General features: G+C 40.3%; 1 protein-coding gene across 1 annotated transcript; it reads left to right on the top strand.

Annotated features, from left to right (window-relative positions):
- The first annotated feature begins 23,981 nt into the window (after nt 1–23,981).
- On the top strand, nt 23,982–26,498 carry POU4F3 (POU class 4 homeobox 3). The gene is made up of 2 exons (XM_063445243.1): nt 23,982–24,171; nt 24,512–26,498. Exons 1-2 carry the CDS (start codon nt 24,052–24,054, stop codon nt 25,403–25,405), a joined length of 1,014 nt encoding a protein of 337 aa, XP_063301313.1. The 5' UTR covers nt 23,982–24,051; the 3' UTR covers nt 25,406–26,498.
- Nucleotides 26,499–26,762: the final 264 nt, after the last annotated feature.

The raw sequence follows: 26,762 nt of genomic DNA, 5'->3' as shown, positions 1-26,762 counted from the left end.
ATAGCCAAAAAGTACCTATGACCGAGCAGGGTAAGCACCGCTGGCCTGTTACACAGCGTGCTCTTCGCCTCTCGTCTATACCCTTGACACCGGAGGTATGCCTTCCTATGTTTTCATGTTCCGCCTAACCGCATGTCATGTTTTATTACTGTTTTATTACTGTGATGCTAACTCATATAATAATGTACCCCCTTTCCAATGCCTACAAAAGAAAGACACACAAACCAGGTATATATATTTACAGATAATTGGTCCACAGTCTATCTCTGGGTCTAAGTGCAGACTCAGATCTATTATTCTACTATTGGGTAAAAACGTTAAATAGAGTCCGCTTGCTGGATATGGTATAATTGGCTGTACCCTCACAGACCTTAAGTGAATCAGAGATCTGCCACTCAAAAGATGGTTGCTAGGTGATGCTCACGATACTAAGTGAGCACCTTTAACGCTCTATAGATGCTTGATAGTAGTAAACGAGTCAGTTTTGCTCTCCTTGAGGGACCCCTATAACTACAAATAACCTATATATCACGTTTCCCATGAGACGACAACTAACCGTTCAATCTACGCTACCATATGATTGCTAAATTCTGACCTCTCATCCACGTTTTCATTACCCGAAAGCCAACTCTACCACATTTAACACTCTAGCAGGCTGATATGATTAAGGACACAAGTGTGTCGACCCAACCATGATACACTGCAGAAGACAGACTATCTCAGCTTACACTATGCCTATGTCTCGTATAACATGCCCTTCTTAATATGATTTTCACGTGAAAAGCAGTTACCGTTTTATTTTGTTAATTTCATACAATAAGTAAACCTAGCCTGTATTAAACTGCACACACACCATAAAACTATGACAGACTCTCTCAGGAGCACATTCCAAACAAAGCTGATCCCGTTGATTGGTTTACGCAAGTGATAACGCTCCTTTTGATTGCTCTATGTGAAGCAACTGTCATAACGAACAAAATAGCACCGCAACATAAGCGTACTCTACTAACAGTTTTTTCTTTTCAATGTAATGTTAAAGTTGACTGACTATTTGCCATGTATTTAACCTATAGACATTTAGCGTTGCACCTGTTATACCTGTTAAATAAGTGCAAGGAAACTATGCCACTACTAAAGATGTGTATTCATGTATGTATATGCGCTGTTGTGGCGCCTTGACAAAGATAATGTACTCACCTGCACAAAAAAACTAAAAATAAAGAATTTAAAAAAAAAAAAATTATGAAATTTCAGGTTTAGAACTAAGGCAACAAAAACAGAAAAAAAAATATTTTGTTGCATTTGTCCAAATACTAATAAAAATTGACCCGGAGAGTAAAGAAAAGCACATCACATGATTAAATAAATACAGTCTATTAATTGTCTGTAAATCTGGCAATGGTGAAATTAATTAATCACCCCCCTTACCACTCTTACCACATCAGCCTGTTTGCTGGCTGATGAAGGGTTAAATTAGTCAGTAATCATAGTTCATAATCCTTTCACAGCCCATTGTCCGCTTCTCTTTATTATTGGTGAGTGTACTGCACAACTATTTGATTATGATAAGTCCCACAAATGATAAGGGTGCCCTCTGTGAAGGAATCCATTTGTAACTAACATCCACAATTAACGTCATGGATTTTATAAATGAAGCTGATTGGAGCCGAGTCTACCACAAACTGGGCACATTTCAAGAGAAAGCTGACAGCTGAGCTACAAATCCCAAAACCCCTTCTGTCCTATAGAAGCATATAAAAGAATCTGGATTGGCCAAGAGGTTTTAGACACTTCCTTGTCCTGTAAGAGCTCTCAGAATAAATTGTATATCTAATATATTGTATTTCAAATTGTTTAATTTATTATCCATATATTGGATGATAAAAGGTGCAAGACCATCCCTTTAAACCTCCATTCAATTTGTAGTTAACTGAGTTAACATCAGCGCTGCGAAATCTGTTGGCGCTTTATAAATACCAGTAATAAATAAATAAAATAAATAAACATAAACTCACTGACTGTTTTCCGAACCCTGCTTGTAGCTAGTTTTGTCTTAATGGAATTATAGACACTCCTCACTTACCAGCCAGGTTTCGTTCCTACAACCCAGTCGTAGAACATATTGGTCGGTAAGTGAAGAGTTAAGGGATTCCCTGCACCGCTGCGTGCTACTATGTTTGGGAAATTTCCTCAAACATAGACGAACGCTCCAGAGCAGGGAATCCCTCTAATCTATGCTCGGGCAAATTTCCCTGAACATAGATTTAATGCATTCCCTGCTCTGGTGCGCATGTCTGTGTTTAGGGACATTTCCCCGAACATAGACGAACGCTCCAAAGCAGGAAATCCCTCTAATCTATGTTCGGGGAAACTTCCCCGATCATAGATTAGAGGGATTCCCTGTTCTGTTGCGTTCATCTATGTTTGGGGAAATATCCCCGAACATAGAAGAACGCAGCAAAGCAGGGAATACCTCTAATTTCCACGGCATCTCACACTTACCACCCCACGAGAGAGCTGGCCGTAAGTGCAAGCTGTCGTAAAACAGGTAGGTCGAAAAACAAGGACCACCTGTATTTAATATTAGGAATACAAAATTGTATTCCTAACACTATAGTGCTCTCTGGAACACCACCCCCCCCCCCTCCGTTGAACATAAAGGGTTAAAAATATCTTTATTGACTCAACCGCTACCAGCACCGATGTCCCTTTGCAATGGGTTCAGTGCTCTGCCTCCTCCAACGTCATCCGATGGGGGGACCTAATGCAGAAGCGCATTAGGTGCTCCCCATAGAAAAGCATTGAATCAATGCTTTCCGATGGGGATTTTACGAATGGTGGTTTTCCTCATGCGGAGCATGAGGACATCCAACATTAGTTAGGCGATCCAGAGTGCGGAAAACTCCTGGAAGTGCCTGCAGTGACTGTCTGGTAGACAGTAACTAGAGGCTGTCTTAGCACTGAAATGTAAACATTGCAGTTATTCAAAAAATGATTCACATTACAGGACTAAGTGGGACAGGGACATTGCCCCCAGACTACTTCAATGAACTGACATGGTCTGAGTGCATACAGTGTCCCTTTAACTAACTAAAAAGGGCAAGCATATGTAGATATATTTAATATATATTTTTTAACATGAACAGTTTGATTAAACACTCAATAAAAATTGCCTTCTTTTCAATTTGGAATACAGGATATTTTGTCTTGTCTCCTTTGCCCATCTTTACTCCTCTCTGCTATGAAATATCCAGCCTTCATTCATGCTAATGATGCAGCATTTCCTAAGGCTGGTGGGCAGTGGTCCAAAAGTACATCCGGTTTTGAATAGGTTAAATCTTTCTCAGTCATCTGATCTCATTTACTGCAAGGTATTAGTGAGGTTACCCCACCTCCTATTTTCCTTTGCTGCTTGCTTGTGGTAAGTGGTTATTTTCTGTCTGCTTTGTGGTTTCAGTGAGCTCTTTGGGTTCTTTTTATATCTTGTACCAGGCCACAAACTTTTCCCATAAATATGATACAGCCTTTGTGCTCTGTAATCCTGTAAATCACTAGCAAGATGATATGTTCTAAGTCAGACCAGGGAATAGTTATCTGTAAGAAGCATCTCTGGGCAGAAGGCGTACAATGTTGCTCCGGGTGACTGTCATTTATATGGAATCTATTAACATATATCTATAATGTATAGTGTTATCTTATATTTCATTTAGTGATCATGGAATTAAATTATTTCTGGAATAAAGTTGTCTATAAGTCTCATATAGATTATCTCCCCTGCTGATCACATCTTTCTCAGTTATATTGATTTAATATTAAAGGAAGACTGCTAGTACTTCACCTAAAGACTTTTAACAAAAACACAAGCACAAAACATATATGTGAGTTTTATTCTTACAATAACTACATAAAACTTCCCTTACTGTTAACCTATTAAAGAAAAATTATGCTAAGGGATTTATCTATTACTCTCTATTATAGGGTCTCCTGTGGCCATCGCTAATTTAATGCTTAGAAAAGCTTCCACTAGACTCGAGCACAAATTCTTTTCATCTGCAACAAACGAATCATATATATTTTAATCTATGCCCGAATGAAATGGTACATCCGGGATTTACCTGTATTGTCTTAGTCATTGAATAAGCTTGTTTTCGTGACAGTGCATTACCAATATTTTTTTATTCCACTTAATTGAAGGTTATTATTTGAGATAAAAAGAGTAGAAAGCCAATTCTGAGTAGCAGCCAGAGATGATTACACATTCACAGACATATTCAATTAATCATACTTTCACACACCTTCATGGAGACACTATCTCAATATATTAGCTAATCATCTGCATACAGGCCCAATTGTCCACAGTCACATTCATACCTAATCAGTCACACTCTTACACACATTCCTAACTATTCATCAGTAGTAATAACTAGACAATCACGCACCTAATAAACTACAAATAAACATTACTAGACACTTACACTCATGCACACACTAAATTAGCAACATGCACTCACATGCAACCATGATTAACCACTGTACACATGTATATGTATGGCTAATTCAGTACAAAAGTATGTTTATATATTTCTTGTTTTATTTATGTGTGTACATGTGCAGAATGGTGTCACGTATAGTAGTAGAAAGAGCCCAGAATGCAGTAATCAACCGAGATTGTCCAAAGCGAAGTAAAGGTAAGGATATGGCAGAAGCGAGGTCTGGCAGACAATAGGTTGGTCCCGGATGTACCATTGAAGCTTTACAGATTTATAAACGGGAGACAAGCGAAGGTCAGGTAGCGCATATTCAGAACAGGAGCAAGGAAATAAATAATCACAGCAAGGAGCACAAAATACTGAGCACAGGTATTGGGTATGATCAGGTTTAAATAGGAGAGACAGAACACACCACCTCAGGTGCCCTACCTGCCTCCTTGGTACTTCCCCTTTAAGGAACGCCTCCTTCTTCTTTGAGAAGCATTGGGTTTGGCAGGCACGCATCTTTGGTTGCACCAATTGACTAGACTTGGCCCCGGTGTGGTGCGCCTTGCTCCCCTTCTCAACGTCAGTAGACTTAAATGGAGTACTCTCTGTCAATGCAGTGAGGTCCAGGTGCAGCTGAAGGAGATATATGTCAGACAAATGGATTGGGTAGATTTATATATATATAACAGTTAGGGTAGCCCGAGATTAATCCCACACTCTGTACTGATGTTATAGGTTAAACCTAACTACCTAGCACTTTGTTATGTTGCTAGGAAATATGTATTATTGAGGTAAAGCATGGTAGAAAGGTAAAGCATGGTAGATAGTACTATTGGTGGGAAAGTGATACCCCCTAATTGCCCAATGTGTGTCTCTCGCTCTCACCCAGTCTCTTTGTGTGTCTCTTCCTCCAGCCCCTTTTTATGTCTCTCCCCCAATCCCTTGACATGTCTCTTTTTTCCCTTCCCCAGCCTGTCCGTGTGTGTCACTATCCCTTTCCCCTGCCTGTGTTTTACTGTCCACTTCTCCAGTCGCTCAGAGTGTGTCATTGACCTTTATCCCAGCCTCTCTGTGTGTCTCTTTGTCCCTTCAAGCCCCTCTCTGTGTCTCTCTGTCTTCCAACCCCTTTGTGTGTCTCTTTATCCTCTCTAGTCTTCTGTGTATGTCTTTGTCCCCCCAGTCCACCTGTGTGTCTCTTTGTCTGCCTCAGACCAGCTGTGTGTCTCTTTGGTCCCGTCAGCCCCCCTGTGCGCATCTTTGTGCCCACAGGCAATCTGTGTGTCTCTTTGTACCCCCAACCCATTTGTGTGCCTTTTGGTCCTATAGGTGTCTCCTTGTCCCCCTAGCCTCTCTATGTGTCTCTGTCTTCCCTAGTTTCTTTGTGTGTCCTTTTGTCCCTCTCCGCCCCTTCTGTGTGTACCTTTGTCTGTCTATCCACCCCTTCCTCTGTGGTCTTTTCCTCCACCTGCTTACCTTCATGTAGTGTGGCCGAGTGGGCTGGGGTAGAGGATCTTCTGTTTCCTCTACCTGGTCTGATAGGAAGCTGTTGGTGCTCTCAGCAAGTAGCTTCCTGTCAGACCGAGTAGAGGATACAGAAGATACATGCAGTGACCGGCAGTGGTAAGAGTGCTGCCCACTGCGTTCCCCTCCTGCCAGTCATTGTGCCCTGCCGGCCGATGCGCCCTAGTCAGCTGCCTAGCTTGCCTAACAGTAGTGCCAGCCCTGGGTGCCTCCCTGTCACTAGTCTTAAATAGCATATTATCATTACTATTATTATTATTATATACTTTTATAATACCAATATACTCCACTGTACTTTATGGTTATACAGTAGGGATATGTAACAGCAACTAATTGACAGACAAAAATTACATTGACAGATACAAGAGGTGAGGTTGGTCCTGTTCAGACGAGCTTACAATCTAGGACATACACAAAGAGAGCTAAATAGAATACTATAGAAAAAGGGACACGACAGAAATAGAGATTGAGAGATTCACTAACTTAACCAGTTGTGATGTCATCAATATGTGAAATTTTAGACCACCTCGAATCTGAAAATCATAATTTTTTTCCATTCACCACAATAAATAATTTATACATTTTAAAATTTCAATGGGACTTCCCCTTTAAAAAAGATGCTTTATCAAGTTATCCGCTAATAGTAATGTCAATTGCATGTGATGGTTAGAAGAGGAAAACTTTATGTAATACATTACACGGGGGTTCATCTATCACATCAGCTAAAACATGCTCACAGCAATCTCTGTACATTGTAATCATTGCTCTTCTCCACTATGAAAATCAATACCGGCTTATTATTTCCGATTACTTAGCGGTTTGAAATTTAGGGCTTCAATTTATGATGCTATTAAATGTATTTTAAGCTTCCAAGCAAACTGTAAAGTATCTCTGGAAACTATTCATTAACCCACAGAAAATAATATTAGTAGAAAACCAAAAAAAAAAAAAGAAAAGGTATGAACAATATTGGGAATTATACCTGCTTTTTGCAAATGTTATTTTAATTAAATGTGCAGACGACAATAAAAACAAAAATACACTGCAGACTTTATACACTAAATAGTGAAATGCTGGGAATTTAAAATAAGATCTTAGTCTTCAAGTAGGTCATAAAGATGTGTCTCTAGGAAGGAGGCATGTCTCCAAAATTTTGCCATTTTGTTGTCAATTCATCACAATTCACTCTTAAGTAAATAGACACCTTTTTGTTAATTTATGTATAAGCAGTAATCAATGCGTTGAGGGCATTACGCCAGTGGATTGATTTCATTTTCAATTTTTTGCTTGCTTTAAACACATTATCCATCCCTAATATGTTCCATTTTAGTGATTGTCAAGACGTCCAAGCAAACATTCTGTCCAATATGCAGCGGCTTGCAAATACACACAATAGTTATTAATCCATTGCCTCTGAAAATTGATTAGCGTGGTGGAAACTACAATAACATTAATAATAAAACCTTTGTTTGTATGGTGAAGTTACCTTCATTATTTAGCATTAATGGAAACCTCCTTAAAAAAAAACGACAACAATAATTTAGTATACAGTATACACTTAATATGCATGTAATTTGTTTTTGCGTGTTTTCTTTTTGCACTATATAAAATCTTGGCTTGCAGTAGCTGCAGATTTTGTATCTGCAGCTACTGCAAGCCCGCCTCTCCCCCGCCCCTTCTGTTGCTGCACAGACTTTCTCTGGCTGTCCAATCACAGCCAATCTTGAAACAATTGTATTATAGCACAATGAGAAGTCTTTGCAAGGCAGGTGCTCTGGGTAATTGGCTCCCTCTTGAGTTCTATTCAACAGTGCTTAACTAACAGGAAGTAACAGGATCACCTGTCAGATTGACAGGCAAGGGGGTGTAACAAGGTTTTTATTAAACGCTCCTGCTCTAGGCCAACAAGAGTTTTTTGTCGTCAGTTTTTGCTGCCTATTGTGTCAAGGTTCAACATCCTGTGCATTCTGGGATGCTCTTCTACATAGCACTGTTGTAAAAACTAGCCATTTTAGTTACTGTCACCATTAAGTCAGCTCTCACTATCCGAGAAATCTCAGAAGATAAGCCGTTTTTGAGCTACTCGAATCATCAAATCTGGCACCAACAATCATTACACTCTCTTAGTCACTTAGATTACATTTCTTCCTTAATCTGATAATTAGTCTGAATAACGTTTTTTCTGGAATCCTGAATAAACAACATCCAAAGTAACGACCATTAGGAGAGCAGAGTAAAGAAATGGACTATATAATCAGATCTTTAGAGTGTGGTCGGGATAGCCGAAAGTATCAAACAGAAAGACCAGGTTAAGAGAATCCAGAAATCAGAACATTCAAGGACAAATCTCAGTCAAAACAAAAAAGTGAACAGAAACATTTTATTGTGCCAAAAATGAACGGGCTCTGTACTAGTGCAAGAGGGGTTTTATATTTGGATCGAATTCACTAATTTTAATAAACACTTTATAAAGACCAAAGATTGCACCAGTTTCTACTAGATACTGTACATAACAACGCGGGTTTTGCAGCAAGGCAAGATTTAACAAAGAGTTAGAGAGAATAGTGGAAAGCTTTTGAAAAAAAACTAATTACATAAATGTTAAAAATTAAATATATATATATATATTAAATTATTTTAATTTTTGTTTCAAAATCTCTGCACTCACCTCTCCAACTCTTTTTTATCATATTAAAAAATATATATATATATACATACTGATAGGCAGACACACACACATCAGAATGATCACTTTTAATTCCAAACTAGCTTCTACAGTGTTTATAAAACACTACATATTTTTGGATAAGTTTTCCCCCCAATTTTTGGCTAAAAAAAAATTTAAATAAAATTTTCAACATATTAAATATACCTAACTTGCCTAAGCCTATGTGGCTCTCTTGAGTGTTAAATTTTAATAGGCCCTGTAGTAATACTGTACACCTATGACACTGAGGGTGCTGAGTTTATATTAAATCCTTCAGTTTTTCAAGGAGCAATATGACAACAAGGGCATTGCCAACACATAAAGAAGTATGTGCCAGTTTGTTCACAGCCACGCCAACATAAGTTGGTGGAATTGGGATCATTTTTTTTAAGTCTGGCTGGGGTAAAGTACCACCTATATATCACTTTGTAGTGGTTCTCTAAGTGAGCTGAGCATAGAGTTATGCCCTTTAACCCCTTAAGGACACATGACATGTGTGGCAAAGAAATGTACATTCAATCACCTATTGGTAATACTGTCTGGATATCTCTCTCCCATGTTTCCATAAAGTCTAATTTAATTTTGGGGGTATAATTTACAAATGAGACAGAGAAGGGTATTTCTCTAACCCCTAAATACTTATTAACCCTTAATAGGAACACATGTGGTGGGTGGCAGCATTGTGATGTGCTGATATGTACTATGGTTATTGCTGCCGCCCAGGAGTAGTGGGAGTCTGAGCGCAGTACTTATTTTTGTGTATTTGAATTTACTTTTTTATCACACAGCCACGTTACAATGCTGCCGCCTACCCCATGTGTTCCCTATTAAGGTGAAGGAAGCAAGGTGAATTGTTAGTGTAGAACTCACCTGAGAGATTGCTTTAACATGGCAGGTGAGCTTACTAATGGCCACTGGAGTGAAACTCTTTTCTATAATGAAAATATTGATGAACCTTCTGGTTCCGTCTGTGGCCTTCCTATCAGTCACAAATCCAACTTGATAGTTTTAAACTCTTGGCATATAATTTGGTACCGTTGTTCAACAATGAAATAGGCCTGAAATGCGCACACTTATTTGGATCCTTACCCGGTTTAGGAAGAATCATAATCTGAGCACATAATGCTTCACCAGGGATCCTACCCATTGTCCAATACAAATTGTAGATCATGCTAGCGCAGTGTACCTATAATCTTAATTTTATTAAGGACAGGAGGCGAGTATTTTGCATAATCTTTCTTTACTAAAACTCCAGCAGCACAGGTTTAACAATAAAGTTTAGTGAAAAAAAAAACATTGCCATAGGGTATTAAAGGCCCTTCCTCTTGCATCATTTCCTCTTTCTTTGGTGCGAGATAATCATAAACATATCCTGCTATTACAATAAATAATGATAACGACAAAGAATCAGACTGTAAATTATCAAATCCCGACTGGAAGATTGTCGTAGAGTGCAAAGTCGATCCCATGTATTGATCCATGAAGAAGAATCAAACTGAAAAGAAACAAAAGACGTGAAAGGGATTTGGAAATTAACTGTTTGTCCTCATTATTATTATTATTAGCATAATCAATATTACTGTTTATGAAACGCCAGTTTATTCCATAGTACTTTACGTAAAAGGAATTTATCAGATGAGACACAAATATTTTAACCGAAATAGGTAGCTATGATAGAGACATTAATATAGTCAATTGTATGTATTAGGAAATCATAACAGATAGCAGTCGTAATTTCAAGATGTGATATGAAATAAACCACGTAATAAAGAGATAACCACACCCCCTGAATTAAAATCTTTTATTGAAGTACAACCCAAGGAATGATAATTAAGGAGGGAAAAAACAGGGTGGGAAAATACTCGCCTCCTGTCCTTAATAAAATTAAGATTATAGGTACACTGCGCTAGCATAATCTAAAATTTTATAACAGGACAGGAGGCTTCATATTTTGCATTTTTAACGCTATGGAACAACACAGGATATGTGGCTCCAAAACTGAATGCATCATCTTCAGTAACCAGGAGGTGAATAGTATCTTTCCCTCATGGCCGGACTCGTTTTCTCCATCTCCGAGTCCTGCCACCAAGGTCAGAGATCTGGGAGTCATTTTCGACTCTAGGTTGACACTGAAGCCCCAGATCAATCAGGTGGTAAGCTCTTGCCACTACCACCTGAAGCTTCTGAGGTCTATTTTTAGATTTATTGCCCCCTCCGATCAAATCTCGGTGGTCAACGCCATCATCGGTAGCCGATTGGACTACTGCAATGTCCTGTACCTTGGACTGCCTCAGAACATCATACACAAGCTACAGTTTATACAGAACGCAGCTGCTAGGCTACTTACGGGTGTGGCCCGCAATGACCATATCACTCCATCTTTAAAAGCCCTGCACTGGCTGCCCGTTCGTGAACGGGTTCTGTTTAAAAATGGTTGTTTGGTATATAAGGCAATACACGGTATGGGACCAGACTATCTGAAGGATAAATTCACACGCTATGCTCCCAGTCGATCCTTGAGATCGGCTGATTTAGCCTTATTGAAGATTCCAAATTTTAAAAAGAAAAAGTGCGGAGGGAGGACGAGTGATGTTCAGGGAGCGCAATTTTGGAACTCCCTGCCTCTGACATTAAGACTTGAGAATGATCTACTGAAGTTCCGCCGGAGCTTAAAAACAGTTTTATTTGCTCAGGCATACGGGATGACATGAAATTTTTAACCTGGTTCAAATGCATGTGATTATAATGCTGTTGTGTGCTGGATATTGTTTTGCTTGTTTTTGATTGCTGGTATGCGCATCGAGACCCTATGGGTAATAAGACTGCGTTTCTTAAGAATTTTTAATAAATAAATAAATAAATAAATAAATAAAGAGTTCGAGGAAGTAGAACACCCTGAAATTCTCTTCTCGTGACCCGGCCAATGAACATCAGCGAAGGAAGATGCGTCGTGGATGTCTGAGACGCATCCATGACCCAAATGACCGATGACCAATCAATCACCGCAACCATATGAGCAATGGTCAACGTGCCCACTCGGTAAGGTGGTGGCCATAACTGGTGTGAAAGGTATAGTATACAAAGGGAGAGAGAGAGGCTGTCTTGATTGTGAGATTCCTCGAGGGTTAGTTGGAGTGAGTATCCAAATCCATAGGACAAACCTGTAGGAATAGAGAGAACCACAACTAAGACACATAACTGAGTGTATTCCGATACTGGTTCTGGAGCGTATGACGCCTCGCAGCATACGAAAAGTCCTGTTGTGGAACGTGAGCCGCCAAAGTCTCCGATGGCATCTTGTGGGTTGTTCGTAAGATGGGAGACAGTGGAAGGGCAGTGGATAGCCCAGAATGGAGTCAATAGGATCAGGAGCCCCTTCGATTCTGCTGTAGTGGTGAGGTGCGTGTCACCCAGATCTTCATGATGCGATGGTGACCAAGGAGTCCCGTTGTCAGTTGTTGTCACGAAACCCAGTTCTTGATATAGGTAATCTCCTGAGGGAACCCAAGCCGTAGGGTAACCTTGCGTGTAATTTAGAAATGGTAAATGTCCTCCGATATTATTAGAGTCCGATACCAGACTCCGTCCAGGTGTTTTGTATAGTCGGTTGCCGAGATATTGTCCAAATGTAGGAGAATACAACTATCGGATCTGTTCCAGGCTAGCTGTAGGCTGTCGGTAATCTCGACGCCAGCCGTCTCTTCTCCAGATCATGGTTCTCCGGTAGGGGTGTGTGCAGCGAGCCTTCCAGCCCTAGAGACTGATTGTCGATTACGTGTGTAGTAAGTAACGTCTTGTAGTCTAGATAGGTGAGGTAGTGGATTCCCTTGTGGCAAAGGGCGCCATGACCGGTTATAAAAGTTTCTTGGGTACCATGGGTCGTACCTTTACTATAGACACGTGAATTGATTAGTTTGGTCCCGTCGATGAAAAACAAAATGGACAAATGGGTCCCTGGTGTGACTATCCTGGACGGGTATGTGTCCGTCCAATCCGAATGATTGAACCCACCTAGGTGTGGGGAAGCTGTAGGACGGTGCCAGGATGGTAGTCTCCCGACTACTGTGAGCATAAAATTATCCCCGAGTTAATCAGTGACGTCTGGAGCGAATGCCCAGCGCTTCTTGGAAATAAGTGTAAGTTTCCTCATATGTGAGATGTGTGGTCCTCCAGTACCCATAGAGCAGTGGTACTGGAAGATGTGGACTTCGACCCCCAATGGTCGGCCAGGTATCCAGATTAAGCATTAGTTCATGGAGCTTAGTTACCCTACTGGGTCGTTCAGCCCAGGAGTATAGAGGAATCCTATGTCCTATCCTCCGGCCATCCGGAGTATTCTAGCCTCCCTACTCGAGTAGAGGTAGCTTCCTTATTTCATAACAAGGTAGACATGTTTACACCATGAGAGCGTTGAAACCGGAGAAATGTAAGAGTATAGCTGTTTCTCAGTAATGTTCTGTTGTTGGGGTGAAGTGAGTGAGGGCGTGCAACCCGGAGTCAAACACGCAGTCTCCTTGTCCTAGGTTTTGTGGCTAAAATTGTATGGATCGTGGATGAAGGCCTGGCAACCCCCATTTCGTCGATCTCTGTGTGTTGTCTGACCATGTGGCGGTCAAATCCGTGGAGTCTCCGGAGATTTTCTTATTAGGTTGTTTGGATAACTTTCCGGCACATCAGGGTTCTGTTCCCAGGCTTGATGTAATTATTTGGATGGTCCGTGATGGAATACTTGCACTTGTCCTTTGTATATGGGTGCTTGGCCCGGGGCCTAGTAGCTCATGAATTAATAGGCAGATGGGGTACCATGGTTCACAGTCTCTGCAAGACCCTGACCCAGCCTATTGGGGATTGTTGTCTGCATTGAGGTTGCCACTGCAATTAACCTAGGCTGAAAGTCTTGAGTGAGGGGTCGTCTGTTGACCTTTCCGTCTGTTGAGTATATATATCTATATATACGGTCTAGGTACATGTGTAAATGTGTTAGGTCACCTAGAGCGCCTCCAGACATAGTTCCATATGGAATGCGCATCTGCGAGTGGGGGAATAACCCCAGTAGTAAAGGGGTTCATCCCAATAATAAAGTGCAATAATAAAGTGCTCCGTGTTGGAGCCTGATTACTGCAAAAATGTTCCCCTTCCTCAGTGAGGAGTATGTGGATCACCCTAGTCGTATTGTGGGTACCATGCATAAAGTCATATATACATATGATATAGCAGGGGGTGAGCCTGCGTGCACTGCGACTCTTAATGATATAGCAGGGGATGAGCCTGCTTGCACTGTGACTCTTAATGATATAGCAGGGGATGAGCCTGCTTGCACTGTGACTCTTAATGATATAGCAGGGGATGAGCCTGCTTGTACTGTGACTCTTAATGATATAGCAGGGGATGAGCCTGCTTGCACTGTGACACTTGAGCCTGTGGGGGTCGCCTCCTATAAAGGGGTCACCCCAATAAAAAAGTGCACAGTAATCCATTGGTGAATGCACATCTTTGAGTGTGGGGGTCACCCCAGTAGTAAGGGGGGGGTCGCCCCAATAATAAAGTGCACAGAAAATAACGTTTGGATAGTTTTATTCTGGGGACTTCTCTAAGGAAGTCAGTGTCTTCCGTTTCAGTGGCCGTTGCAGTGTCGGTGTCTGTTTTCAGGATCTGCACCAGTGGCAATAGCCTTCTCCACTGAGGCAGCCACCGCCGAATTTATCATTGTCTGGAAGTCAGATGGTGGTGATTGTGGTGAGTCACTCAACATGAAGTAGTGGAGTATTCCTCTCTGTGAAAGACAGGAGAATGTCAGGTACTGAAGTACGTGAGTAGTAGTACAGTCGGCTTCCACTAATGACTGGGGGTCACCCAGTGTTATCTGACCCGAGACCCTCAGGTCGCAAGGGATCGAGTGGCCTGAGGAGGGGGTCACCCTCTGTGCGACCGGGATGAGTGGTCGTATAAGTGGGCCGCACCTGTCAAGGGTGGAGGGCCTGTTTGGTTTGGGGTTCACCCAACAATATATGAATTGTGGAGCCTGTACATTTGCAATTTCCTCACTCCTTGGTAAGGAGGTGCGTGGATCACCCCAGTCGTAGTGTGGGTGTCCGATATTCACTGCATAGAGTCATATTGTTAGTGTATGGCAGGATGTTGAACCTGCGTGCACTGTGTCTCTTTGAGCCTGTGGGGGATCACCCCATCTGAAAGGGGGATCACCCCTGAATAAATCCTGCACTGAGTGCTGTATGGCTCCGCTTGGGGGTCACCCAGCATAGGGGGTCACTCCTGTTATGGTATTGGCAGGAGCGTGAGTGGGGTTCACCCCCAACTGAGAGGGGGCACCTCTGTATAGACACTCTGCAGCAGTGTAATGGTTAATGTACAGTGCAGTTTGTTATCAGCAATGTTCCACAGTAAATGATTGTTTAATGGAAATACCTAACTATACATATCCAACGTGTGAGTCATAACCGCTAGGGTCGCAAATGTCCGTCGGGGGTCTCGCAGTTGCAAGATCCAAGATGGCCCCCTTTCGCACCAAAACGACAGCGCAGCTAGCCATTGCGGCCCGCCAGCATGGATACGAAAAATACACAGAAATTAATAGATCACAAGATATAAAATCGTGAACACATTCTCTGGTTACCCAAATCGGTGATTCCTATTATATCTACTTCAGAGGGGATAGAACCTGTGAACCATAAGATATGGACAGTGTACTGCTAGTGTATTAGCCCATTGAGCTAACCTAATACACACAAACAAGAATCCACATACACACATATATACATACATACACATATATACAGATACATACACACACACATATACATACATATACATATATATATACACACACATGGTGCTATGTATATCACAGCTCCTGATAGGCATTGAAAAACCCTGCAGGAGAAATGAGAGCATTCCAGACCATGTGAATCCCGTCTGGGAAGGTGGCTGGCCGCCCTGGATCTCGCGGTCTGCGATAACCAAAATGGCCGCCGTTCGCGTGCAAATCTTAATGCCGGTAACGCGGATTCCCACACTCTCCCTCCCGCTGACCCTAACCAATGCCCCAGTCCCTGGTTTGATAAGCGCGATCGTGGTAACTTGCCGCGATCGAAAAAATGAATGACAGGGAGATAGTGAGAGGGAAGCAAAGGTAGTACAGGTGGGGATAGAGGGGAGAAAGGGAAAAATGTAAGAAAATAAATAGTGATAATCAAATATAGAGACAATCCATCAAACCCAGTGTGAATGTAAAACCATAGTAAGAATGGGCAGAGAATACAAGATTCTGACAGTAAATGTCCAGAGTAAGAATGAGCAGAGAAAGGAAGCTCTGACAGAGTAAATGTAAATTCAACAGTAAGTATGAGCAAAGAAAAGAAGCTCTGACAGAGTAAATGTAAATTCCATAGTAAGAATGAACAGAGAAATGAAGCTCTGACAGAGTAAATGTAAATTCAATAGTAAGTATGAGCAGAGAAGGAAGCTCTGACAGAGTAAATGTAAATTCAATAGTAAGAATGAGCAGAGAAAGGAAGCTCTGACAGAGTAAATGTAAATTCCATAATAAGAATGAGCAGAGAAAGGAAGCTCTGACAGAGTAAATGTAAATTAAATAGCAGAGAATAAAATACTCTGACCTGTCTGACTGGAGCAGCAAAGAAAGAGGAAATGATGCAAGAAGAAGGGCCTTTTATACCCCATGGCAGGCATAGGCAACCTTTGGCACTCCAGATCTTTTGGACTACACCTTCCATGATGCTTTGCCAGCATTATGGGTGTTAGAGCATTATGGGGGATGTAGTCCACAACATCTGGAGTGCCAAAGGTTGCCTATCCCTGCCCTATGGCAATGTTTTTTTTTCACTAAACTTTATTGTTAAACCTGTGCTGCTGGAGTTTTAGTAAAGAAAGATTATGCAAAATATGAAGCCTCCTGTCCTGTTATAAAATTAAACAATACAGTTAAGTGCGAGACTAAAGTACTCAAATAGGTCCTATAATAGTACAATACCAGTACTCTTAATTGCTTTTGTTGTTTCTACTGAATTGCACTATTGTATTCCCCTTTACCTTTATGTATAATATGTGAGCTATGAATGCTATGAAAATACTGTAGGATGATACTGTGTTCCTGTAAAGACCCTGACTGATTTTCTATCACATATCCCGTGACAAGGATCGTATTGTCAGAAGCAGATACAACTGAACTAATAGATAGTCCCTTGTTTGTTAGAGTATTTCCAATCATTTATTTTTCTGCCTTTGTCAGATACAATATCACACTATTTTGTTCTTTTTGTTGTTTATTGTCATTTCATATCACAGAACCTGTCTAAATTGGTGTATTTATTGAACTACCTGCCGCATTCATCCTCCTTACCAAGAACTTTTGCTGTTTACCAAGAACTATCTTTGGGACTTTTTTTGAAAATATCTTATTGCCTTTTGGTATTCTGCTATTTAGTAGTAACATAATTGCATTGTTGTCTGGCGCAACCTGTTAGGGTATCAAAGTTTCAGTGTTTGTACCTTCTTGGAGTCAGCGCTGTATCAATTTTCCACTTGTTTTATCTAAGTTTGTGTATATTTGACTGAAGGTATTCCCTGATATCTGATATATGAGATCCCTCTGCTGATCCAGAGGAAAATGTCTTGAGATCATACAAGTTGATATAATAAACCCGAGGATTCCCATTATTTTGAAGGGAGTTATTGTAATTGGTTGCCAATGTCACCTATGTTTTTGATTATAAGTGTCCAACCATTTCTTTCTTATCATACGAACTAAGATCGAACCACATTTGTTGGCATTGACTTAATAGAACGTAGAAGGGTTCTGTTGTGGAGGTGTAAGGGGGCTCGCCAACTCCCGTCTCGTCCTAGTTAGTGACAGCAACACAGCCAGATCTAGTGTCCATTTATGGAGGGACTCAAGTCTCTGAACCACCTCGAGCAGGTTGGTAAGTTGTACAGCATGAGCTTTCCCTAATTCTGCACTCTTGACAATGATGTAGAATAATTTATGTGCCTCCCAAACGCTTGTGAGAGAGACACACAGAGGGGCCTGGGGGGAAAGAGACACACCAAGGAACCCGGAAGAGTAAGACACAAAGGAGCTTGGGGGAGTAAGATACGCAAAGGGGTTGGGAGGATGCAGGACACACAAGGGGTTTGTAGGTGTCAGGCCTTAAGCCTCCCGATGTCTCCTCATGCTTCCGGGTTTGACGGAGCTTAGCCACACCCCCCATTGCCGCGGTCTGCTATTTAATGCGACCGCACCAGCTGATAGATGCTGGATTATTGAAACGCGTACCGCGCCAAACTTACCAGCTCACATACCTCGCTGAGACGACCACTCGCTACTGGACCGGACTGGAGGAATATTCAAGTCCCCAACATCTCTCCTCATCACAGACAGGTACCAGCACTCTTGGCAACCATTCACTGAAGCAACCGCCTCGGAGGAGAGCTGGGGACACAATCCCTCTACTTCTTGAAGTTAAGTAACTTACAGTCTCTGAGTTAAGAGCTAACAATGCTAAAGCTTTATTTCAACTTACTAAATTCTGCTATCAAGTTCTCCAGCAAGCCTGTTACAGCTTTCCTCAAATCAAGTATTATTCAAGTTCAGCTATACCTGTCTTGCTACAGATAATCTTATTTCTTCATACTAAAGTCTGCTATCAAGTTGTCCAGCAAGCCTGCTACAGCATCCCTCAAAACAAGTACTATTTAAGTTTTGCTGCACCAGTCTTGCTACTGATAATTCCAATGTATATAATCTCTTATAATTTGAACTGTTAACAAGAATAACGGACTCTAATTAATTCTGAACCTTGTCAATGCTAAATGAAACAAACCGTTTATTATTTAAAGAAACAGTAACTGTAATTCTGGAACTGAAGTCTCAGTTCCATCTAAGTGTCTTAATAAAAGATCAAAGTCCTAAGAAATCTGCAGTTGTGTTCCACATCATTTACTGTGAACGTGACAGTAGGAGATACACTAAAGGGGAGTAAAATACACAAAAATATACCAAAAAAATTATATTAACAAAATAAATATAATAAAAATAAAGAGCTGCTCCCCTCTCAGCCCCTATCCTGCCCCACAAACCCTCTCTTTCACACTACACACATACACAATGCATCCTTACACATACACAGAAACACACATGAACAGAATGCATCCCTACTCACACACACACTGAAACATACAATGCATCCTACACTCACACAGAAACACACAATCCATCGCTTACACACAAAGAAACAGTGCATCCATTACACACACACAATGCATCCCTTAAACACATAAACAGAAGCACACAATGCATCCCATGCAAACACACACACACACACACACACACACACACAATGCAGCCCTTGCACACATAAACAGAAGCACACAATGCATCCCTTACACACACACTGCTTCTCTTAATGCATATCCTACTCACTTAATGCACCCCTTACTGACACACACTGCATTACGTTACATACACAGAAACACACCTTGCATCCCTTACACATACAAACACAGATTCACACAATGCATCCCTTACACACACACACACACACACACACACACAGAGAAACACATAATGCATTCTTCACACACAAACACACAATGCATCCCCTATACACACCCATTACATCCCTTACACAAACTGGTATCCCTATATATTACAATCCATAAGAACACACACACATTACATCCTCTACAATAACACATAACACATCCCCTTCACACATACACTCCACTCCCTTTGAGCGAACTCATGGGTGGGCCTTGTAGGCATCATGCTTATGAGCAGGCCTTGTAGGCATACTCACGGTCAGGCCCTGGGGGCCCAGACCGCAATCTGTGTAATGGGCCCCTGAAAAATGGAGCTTCCTGTTCGTTGTTTTTGTGAGCACTGCCTCCAGAGAGCCTGTTTTAACACCAGACCATTGGAGCCAGACTGTAGCTTGAGCCCATCATTATCCTCTTGTTCTCATCTGGTGGTAAGTAGGCAATCCAGTATATTATTAGTGGCACTAATCTATAATTTACCTCACATTAAAGGGCCACTATAGTCACCAGAACCATCTACAGCTTGATGTAGTGGTTCTGGTGTCTATAGCCTGTTCCTGCAGGCTTTTGAATGTAAACACACTGCCTTTTCAGAAAATACACTTTGTGCAGAACTGGCATTGGCAGATCATACGGGTGGGGCATTGTTTTTTGGGGGGTAAATTTGTGTTTGCTGCCTAGGGCGTCAAAAATCCTTGCACCAGCCCTGCCCATGCTACTACATCACACAACTACATGTAAGTCGTTATAGTAAAAAAAAATCCCATGACAATGCATATATTAAATGTAGCTAGATGCCTTATACCTCTTTTCTGGAAACAAACAGTGCCACCACCTCTAAGCTTATGGTTCCAGTGAATGGAAGAACATTGCTCTATTGAGGAGCTAGTATGTAGTGCTGAGGTGCATACGCAAACTTTCCAGGCAATCTGGACTCAGTGGACAATGTCCCTAGACATGGCTGACATTAGGGTTAAGTTACTTTGAAAACTGACTATAATGCTCTGCAAACTAGCTGGTGTGACCGAGATGACATTTGCTGAGTAACGGAGATAGAGTTAGTTTCTGTCAATCTTACGGTGTGAATTATCCCTTTTAAATCCCTTTTAATGGAAAACACTAAACTTAAAAACTACAGCTAGTGTTGTGGTACAGAGCCAAAAGACCGGAGAAGAGTTATTGTGGAGCTATTGCCATTTCAGTGCATGTTAACTGTGTAGTTATGTATTAGTTCATGGACTCTCTACTGAAGATTTCTTCTTTACATACTTTTTCTTTTACTGGAAACCTCAGTATTTACATATAACCTAACCATAACCACTGTCACCCACTATCTAGTATGTGCATAATTGAACATGTGAGACCATTTTTTTAGGCAAACAGCATGCAGATCCACAGCTTCAGGCTTGAATATAGTAAGATTTTGCTAAATTTATGGAGGCATGAGGGGCCCACGGGGGCTAGATGGTGGTTTTAACACTATAGGGTCAGGAACACATGTTTGTGTTCCTGACCCTATAGTGATACTTTAACAATATGCATATAAAAACAAATTTACTGTTTAATATCAGATAATTATTGTCTCATGAGCTCGCTGTCTAAAAGGGGAAATATACAGAACACAGAATTGAGAATTACCTTTAAAGTTTGCCTTAGCTAAGGGTTTGAACAATCAGCACCACGGACAAGGCTTGTCAAATGTTTTATGACCAGATCTGTACTTGACAGTTACATGTAGTTTAAAAGAGAATTAGTAAGTAAAATGTATTTTTATAAATCATGGGTAAGATGTAGATAAACCTCAGAAACGTTAAAAAAAAAAAATAATTTCTCACCAAACTTGCATCATATCCCATGGTTTTTAATATCATGTTTACTTATTCCTATATTTAATAAATATATTTGTAAGTTGTGAAAAATAAAATGAATGGTATATATCCGTACCTCTTTATCTGTAACTGGGCACCCATGTTAGCTCCCTGTCAATCATTGTTATATAACTCTGTCCTTCGCCCCGAGCAGTCAGCATAGAGAAAGCATATAAAGAAGGCGAGAAGGAAACCATGTTTTCACTCCTCGTTTGCAATGTTTGCCCTGGCTTTGCTTTGTCTGTACTGGATTATCTCATAAAAAAAGAATGTTACTATATGTAATAGGTGATTTTCAATAGATAAATGTGCTACAGAAATATGTGGTTAGTCCAAATTAATTTGGATGCATGTAATGCATTAGGTTTAGATATTGATGAGTGCCTTATTTGGTACCCTTATGAAGGGCTGTCATCAGGGGGTACCGATAGCACACCTGTAAGAGGCACAAGCCTATGTATATGTCAATCAAAGATCTCATTCCCCTTACCTTTGCATGCTTTAACAGAGGGAGAGTGCCCCTGGGAGGCTGTCCGTCTGATCCTACACTAGGTCCTCTCCCACTCGCAGGCCCGGCAGTCAAAGTGTTGCTGCAGGTTACCATGACAATGCCGCACTCTGCCGGGGCTCATGAGTGAAGCATGGGCACCCAGCAGCAGCAGACATACAGTCTGCAAGTACCACTGGACCTCCATTGAATGTAGTGTGCCACATCATGGCCACAGATAGCAGACACATATTAAATAATTTTTTAAAAAATATTAAACTGCTCCTCTCACCCTCTCCCCCCACGATGCGGGCTGCATTATTGGGGGAGAGGGTAAGTGGAGCAGTTTAATATTTTTTTTAAACATGTATCTCAGTCTACAAATACAAACAAACTGCATTCACTACACACACACTGCAAACAATATATACACACACTTAATCCACTACACAACATGCATACACTATATACACACATTGCATACACTAGACACACTACAAACAGTAAAAACTGTAATGTTTTAATGCCTCTTGAATAACGGAGCAAAAATTGATCACTTTATGATCCTTATAGAGTTTGAGAATTTTCAGTAGTCTTAACCAGAGCTTTTACAGAAACATGCACCAACCTGCTTATAAATGTGTGATTGGTGATGACTAATAAATGTGTAACAGCTCATTCTAAGTTAAAATGGCATCACACCCTGGGATAAAAAAAATCAAATGATAGCTAACAGAATTTTAACAGAATATGAGAACACAAGGATTCATTTAATATATTACAAATATTTTAAAATTCCTATATTTTGATTTTATATATATATATATATATATATAGAAACTATGCAATTTCTGGCACTCTTCCAAATAATAATACATACCAGGTGCTTCTCTGTGCAAAATACTATAAACAAAGCAAGAAATGAGAGCACTCCATGGGTTTGGTAAATCAAATTACTGTATTCAAATAGCACGCAAAAAAATCGACGTTTCGACCGTCTAGCGGTCTTTATCAAAATCTTGATAAAGACCGCTAGACGGTCGAAACGTCGATTTTTTGGCATGCTATTTGAATACAGTAATTTGATTTACCAAACCCATGGAGTGCTCTCATTTCTTGCTTTGTTTATATATATATATATATATATATATATATATATATATATATATATATATTGATACATATACTTATAGATTAAATATTTTTTATATTTTATTATTTTAAAAAATATTTTTAAATTATTTGAACAACTTATCCAAAAATATTAAATAGAGGCCAAAGCAAAGGAAATATTTTGTTAGAAAGAAAAAAAAAAACCATAAATATTAAAGGGACACTATAGTCACCAGAACAACTACAACTTAATGTATTTGTTCTGGTGTCTGCTGCCTGTCCCTGCAGGCTTGCTAATGTAAACACTGCCTTTTTGGAGAATGTTTCCAGTTCAGCTATTTTTGCCTTGAATCCGAAATCCACTTTGAATTCTCACTTTAGTAAATAACCCGGTAAGTCTGGTTAATTATGTAAATGAATGAATTTGTAAATATTTCCTTATCATTAGATACATTTTCTGGGTTCATTTTCCAAGTTTGTACTTTGTAAAAAAAATAATAATAATAATAATCTTCTTTATTTAATCTCAGAAAACAAGAATACAGGCAACACACTGCCACAAAAGTAATCATAATAAAAACATAGCAGCATCACTTACGATTTTGACATTTGTTTCTTGTTTCCATTTTAACAAAAAGTTTGTACGTTTAACTGTTTAGTTGATGTATTCATAGATAAAAAAGTGCATCTGATATTTGTTTGATGAATAAATAAGGCTCTTACTATATTTGAGTTTTCAATAAATATGTTCTTTTCATTAAAATAATAAAATAATAATCATCCCTCAGCTGTAAACGTTAATAAAAATGTACTTTATATATATATGCATACAGTGTGCTTACACACGCACACAGTATAGGTACTCTGTGTGTGGTACATGTGTGTACTTTACATTAAAAGTGCATCTATTTTATAAAACTTCACACCTTGTCCTCTGTGTTACAAAGTAACGCTGCAAGGTGTCAGGTTGTCTCCCTAGGCATGGTACCTGTGTGGGTACCACATTTGCCCCTGGCAGCCCACCCTGCACCAATGAGACGTTAAGAGACAGGTCCCTGATGCTGCAGAGAGCTTGCCTTGCTCAGGCAGCTTAGACTCCTTGTTTGCATCACGCCTGCGCACACAAGCAGGACCTATTCTTGGCATGCTGGTTGTAAGATGAGTGAAGGAGCAGGTGGGGAGATAGAGAGAGAAGCGCTGGTGAGCTGCACTGCCATTGAAAATAGCTCACTTTAACAGAAGAAAGCCACAGAGACATCCCTGAACCTACTTCAGGGCTGCCTACCTGCCAGGTGTGCAAAGATGATGACCATGAACAGTAAGCAGCCTTTCTCCATGCACCCCATCCTCCAGGAACCCAAATACTCCAGCCTGCACTCCAGCTCGGAGGCTATGCGGAGAGTTTGCCTTCCAGCCCCTCAGGTATGTAGATCAAGCATAATTACAGCTTTAAGGCATGTTTTTTTCTGTATTTTTTGACAGACACTTGCTTAATGTTTTTTTCATGTCATCAGAACAATTGCATATCTCTGAACCTTTCTCGCTCTCTCCCCCTGTGCCTCTCTCTCCCCCACTTCTCCCTCAGTACCTCTCCCCCTTCTCCTGTCTTCAGATCCACATGTCTATTCAAGCAGAGCTTCTGCCTTCATATTAATTTTTATGACCTGAGCTTTGAGGAGGAATCTGTGTGCTTGAAAATGTTTTTTAATCCTGAGCTGACAGTATTCCCCACTGACACCAATGTTCACATTCTTCCTTGCAGCTCCAGGGCAATATATTTGGAGGCTTTGATGAAAGTCTACTAGCCCGTGCAGAAGCTCTGGCGGCTGTAGACATTGTATCACACGGAAAGAATCACCCGTTCAAGCCAGACATTACCTACCATAACATGAGCAGTGTCCCATGTACCTCTACCTCTTCCTCAGTGCCCATCTCCCACCCCTCCAGCCTCACAACGCACCCTCACCACTCAGTCCACCAATGCTTGGAAGGAGATCTTCTGGACCACATCTCGCCCTCCTTGACTGTAAGTGGCATGGGGGCATCTGACCATACAGTGATGTCCTCACAAATCCACCCTCATCACCTGGGGGCCATGGGACACTTACACCAAGCCATGAGCATGGGCCACCCACACTCTGTGTCCACTCACAATGGGATGTCATGCATCAACGACGTGGAGTCAGATCCGAGGGAGCTGGAGGCATTTGCTGAGAGGTTTAAGCAGAGAAGGATCAAACTTGGTGTGACCCAAGCTGATGTTGGAGCAGCTTTGGCCAACTTAAAGATCCCAGGTGTTGGATCTCTAAGCCAGAGCACCATCTGCAGGTTTGAGTCTTTGACCCTGTCTCATAACAACATGATAGCCCTCAAACCAGTTCTTCAAGCCTGGTTGGAAGAGGCTGAAGCTGCCTACAGGGAGAAGAACACTAAACCCGAGCTCTTCAATGGCAGTGAGAGGAAACGCAAACGCACTTCCATAGCTGCCCCAGAGAAGAGGTCCTTGGAAGCCTACTTTTCCATCCAGCCAAGACCTTCCTCAGAAAAAATTGCAGCCATTGCTGAAAAGCTGGACCTTAAAAAGAATGTGGTTCGGGTCTGGTTTTGTAATCAAAGACAAAAACAAAAAAGGATGAAATATTCTGCCGTCCATTGACTTGGAAGCTGTTAAATAATAAAATAAAAAAAAAACAACAACAAAAAAACATAAAACTTATTAAGAGATTTAATTCGAAGAGCAGGGATCTTTATTGAAAACTTCAGAGGACTCAACTAGATGAACACAAGAAGCCATCCACTGACTTGTTTTGTTTTCTTCTTCTACATCTTCACCCTGGGAAGTCTAAGTGAAGGAGTCACCATGTAAGAAAATAACTCCTGGACATGTTTTAATATTAACATTTATGTTCAAATCAATACATACTGTACCCCTCACTAGCATCCCCACTTACGTTCACTTCTTCTATACCACCTCTTCTCCACTGTAAACTCTAATAACTTGTGCTGGGTTATTTAAAAACAAAAAATACATTGCAATAACTATTAATGACACCCATCATAACACTTTGATAAAAAGGAAAATACTTGTATGAAAATTGATGTGTTTTTCCTAAGATAATTAATTACAGTGTGTGCTCAACGCTCATTTATGTAGTCGAACCGTTGTGCAGTTGCATCAGATTCTTTTTTTAATCGAACGGTAAGTTCTTTTGGATTAAGATCTAATTTTCACAAACGTTAATGTGGGTGCTCTTTTTAATGAGAATTTTTTTTCCCTCTGTCTCTTTTTTTCCCCCCCTAGCAGCTACAAAAAAATATATATATGAATAATATATGAGAATTGCAAAGCTATTTTCAGCTGAGGCTTCTGTTTGCAATTATTGTTTCCTCTGTTCATACATTACATGTACTTAATCAGACTAAAAAGAAATGTTCTTCATTTATTTTTTTTGTTGTAAGAGCTGAACATTTCAGCCTGTATTTTTGCCCCAGCACTTAATGCCTAACTGTACACTGTGACCTTAATAAATGGCTACACATCTAAATGTTGTCTTTCAACAACAAGAAAGAATATGCAACAGTTCAATTCTTCCATAATTGACACATTTTAATTTCTGTTAAATACTGCATCTCAAGTCTGTATTATACACAACACAATCATGTCCCTTTGTGCATTTCTAAACTCAGTATTTAAATATCCCTTCTCTATGCATTTAATATATGTCATTGCATTTTGTGTAGTTCTTGTGTTTGTGTGAATATATACATATATATATTTTTGTTCTTTGAATACAACCTAAAGTTAAAGTGTATTATCCCCCAAAAAACATCTGCAATAAATACTTTATTTTTGAACTCTAAATACTGTTATTTCATTGTCACGTGTACATTGTTAATAAATACTTAGGATTTTGTAGAAAAAAACAAAAGTCCATTATTATTATTATTATTATTATTATTATTATTATTTTTAACAGAATACAGCTAATCACATGTGCTGTTAAAGGTGACAA

This window comes from Pelobates fuscus, chromosome 3 (assembly GCF_036172605.1).
Source record: "Pelobates fuscus isolate aPelFus1 chromosome 3, aPelFus1.pri, whole genome shotgun sequence".
NCBI classification, from domain to species: domain Eukaryota; kingdom Metazoa; phylum Chordata; class Amphibia; order Anura; family Pelobatidae; genus Pelobates; species Pelobates fuscus.
Note: the sequence above shows the minus strand (reverse complement) of the source record. Positions and strands in the feature narration are given on the sequence as shown.

What these genes read in the sequence shown, in the direction of transcription:
- POU4F3 (XM_063445243.1), top strand. Translation starts at nt 24,052, where the DNA reads ATGATGACCATGAACAGTAAGCAGCCTTTCTCCATGCACCCCATCCTC. An exon ending in TTTGCCTTCCAGCCCCTCAG is followed by an intron (nt 24,172 to 24,511) that starts GTATGTAGATCA and finishes TCTTCCTTGCAG; the next exon opens with CTCCAGGGCAATATATTTGG.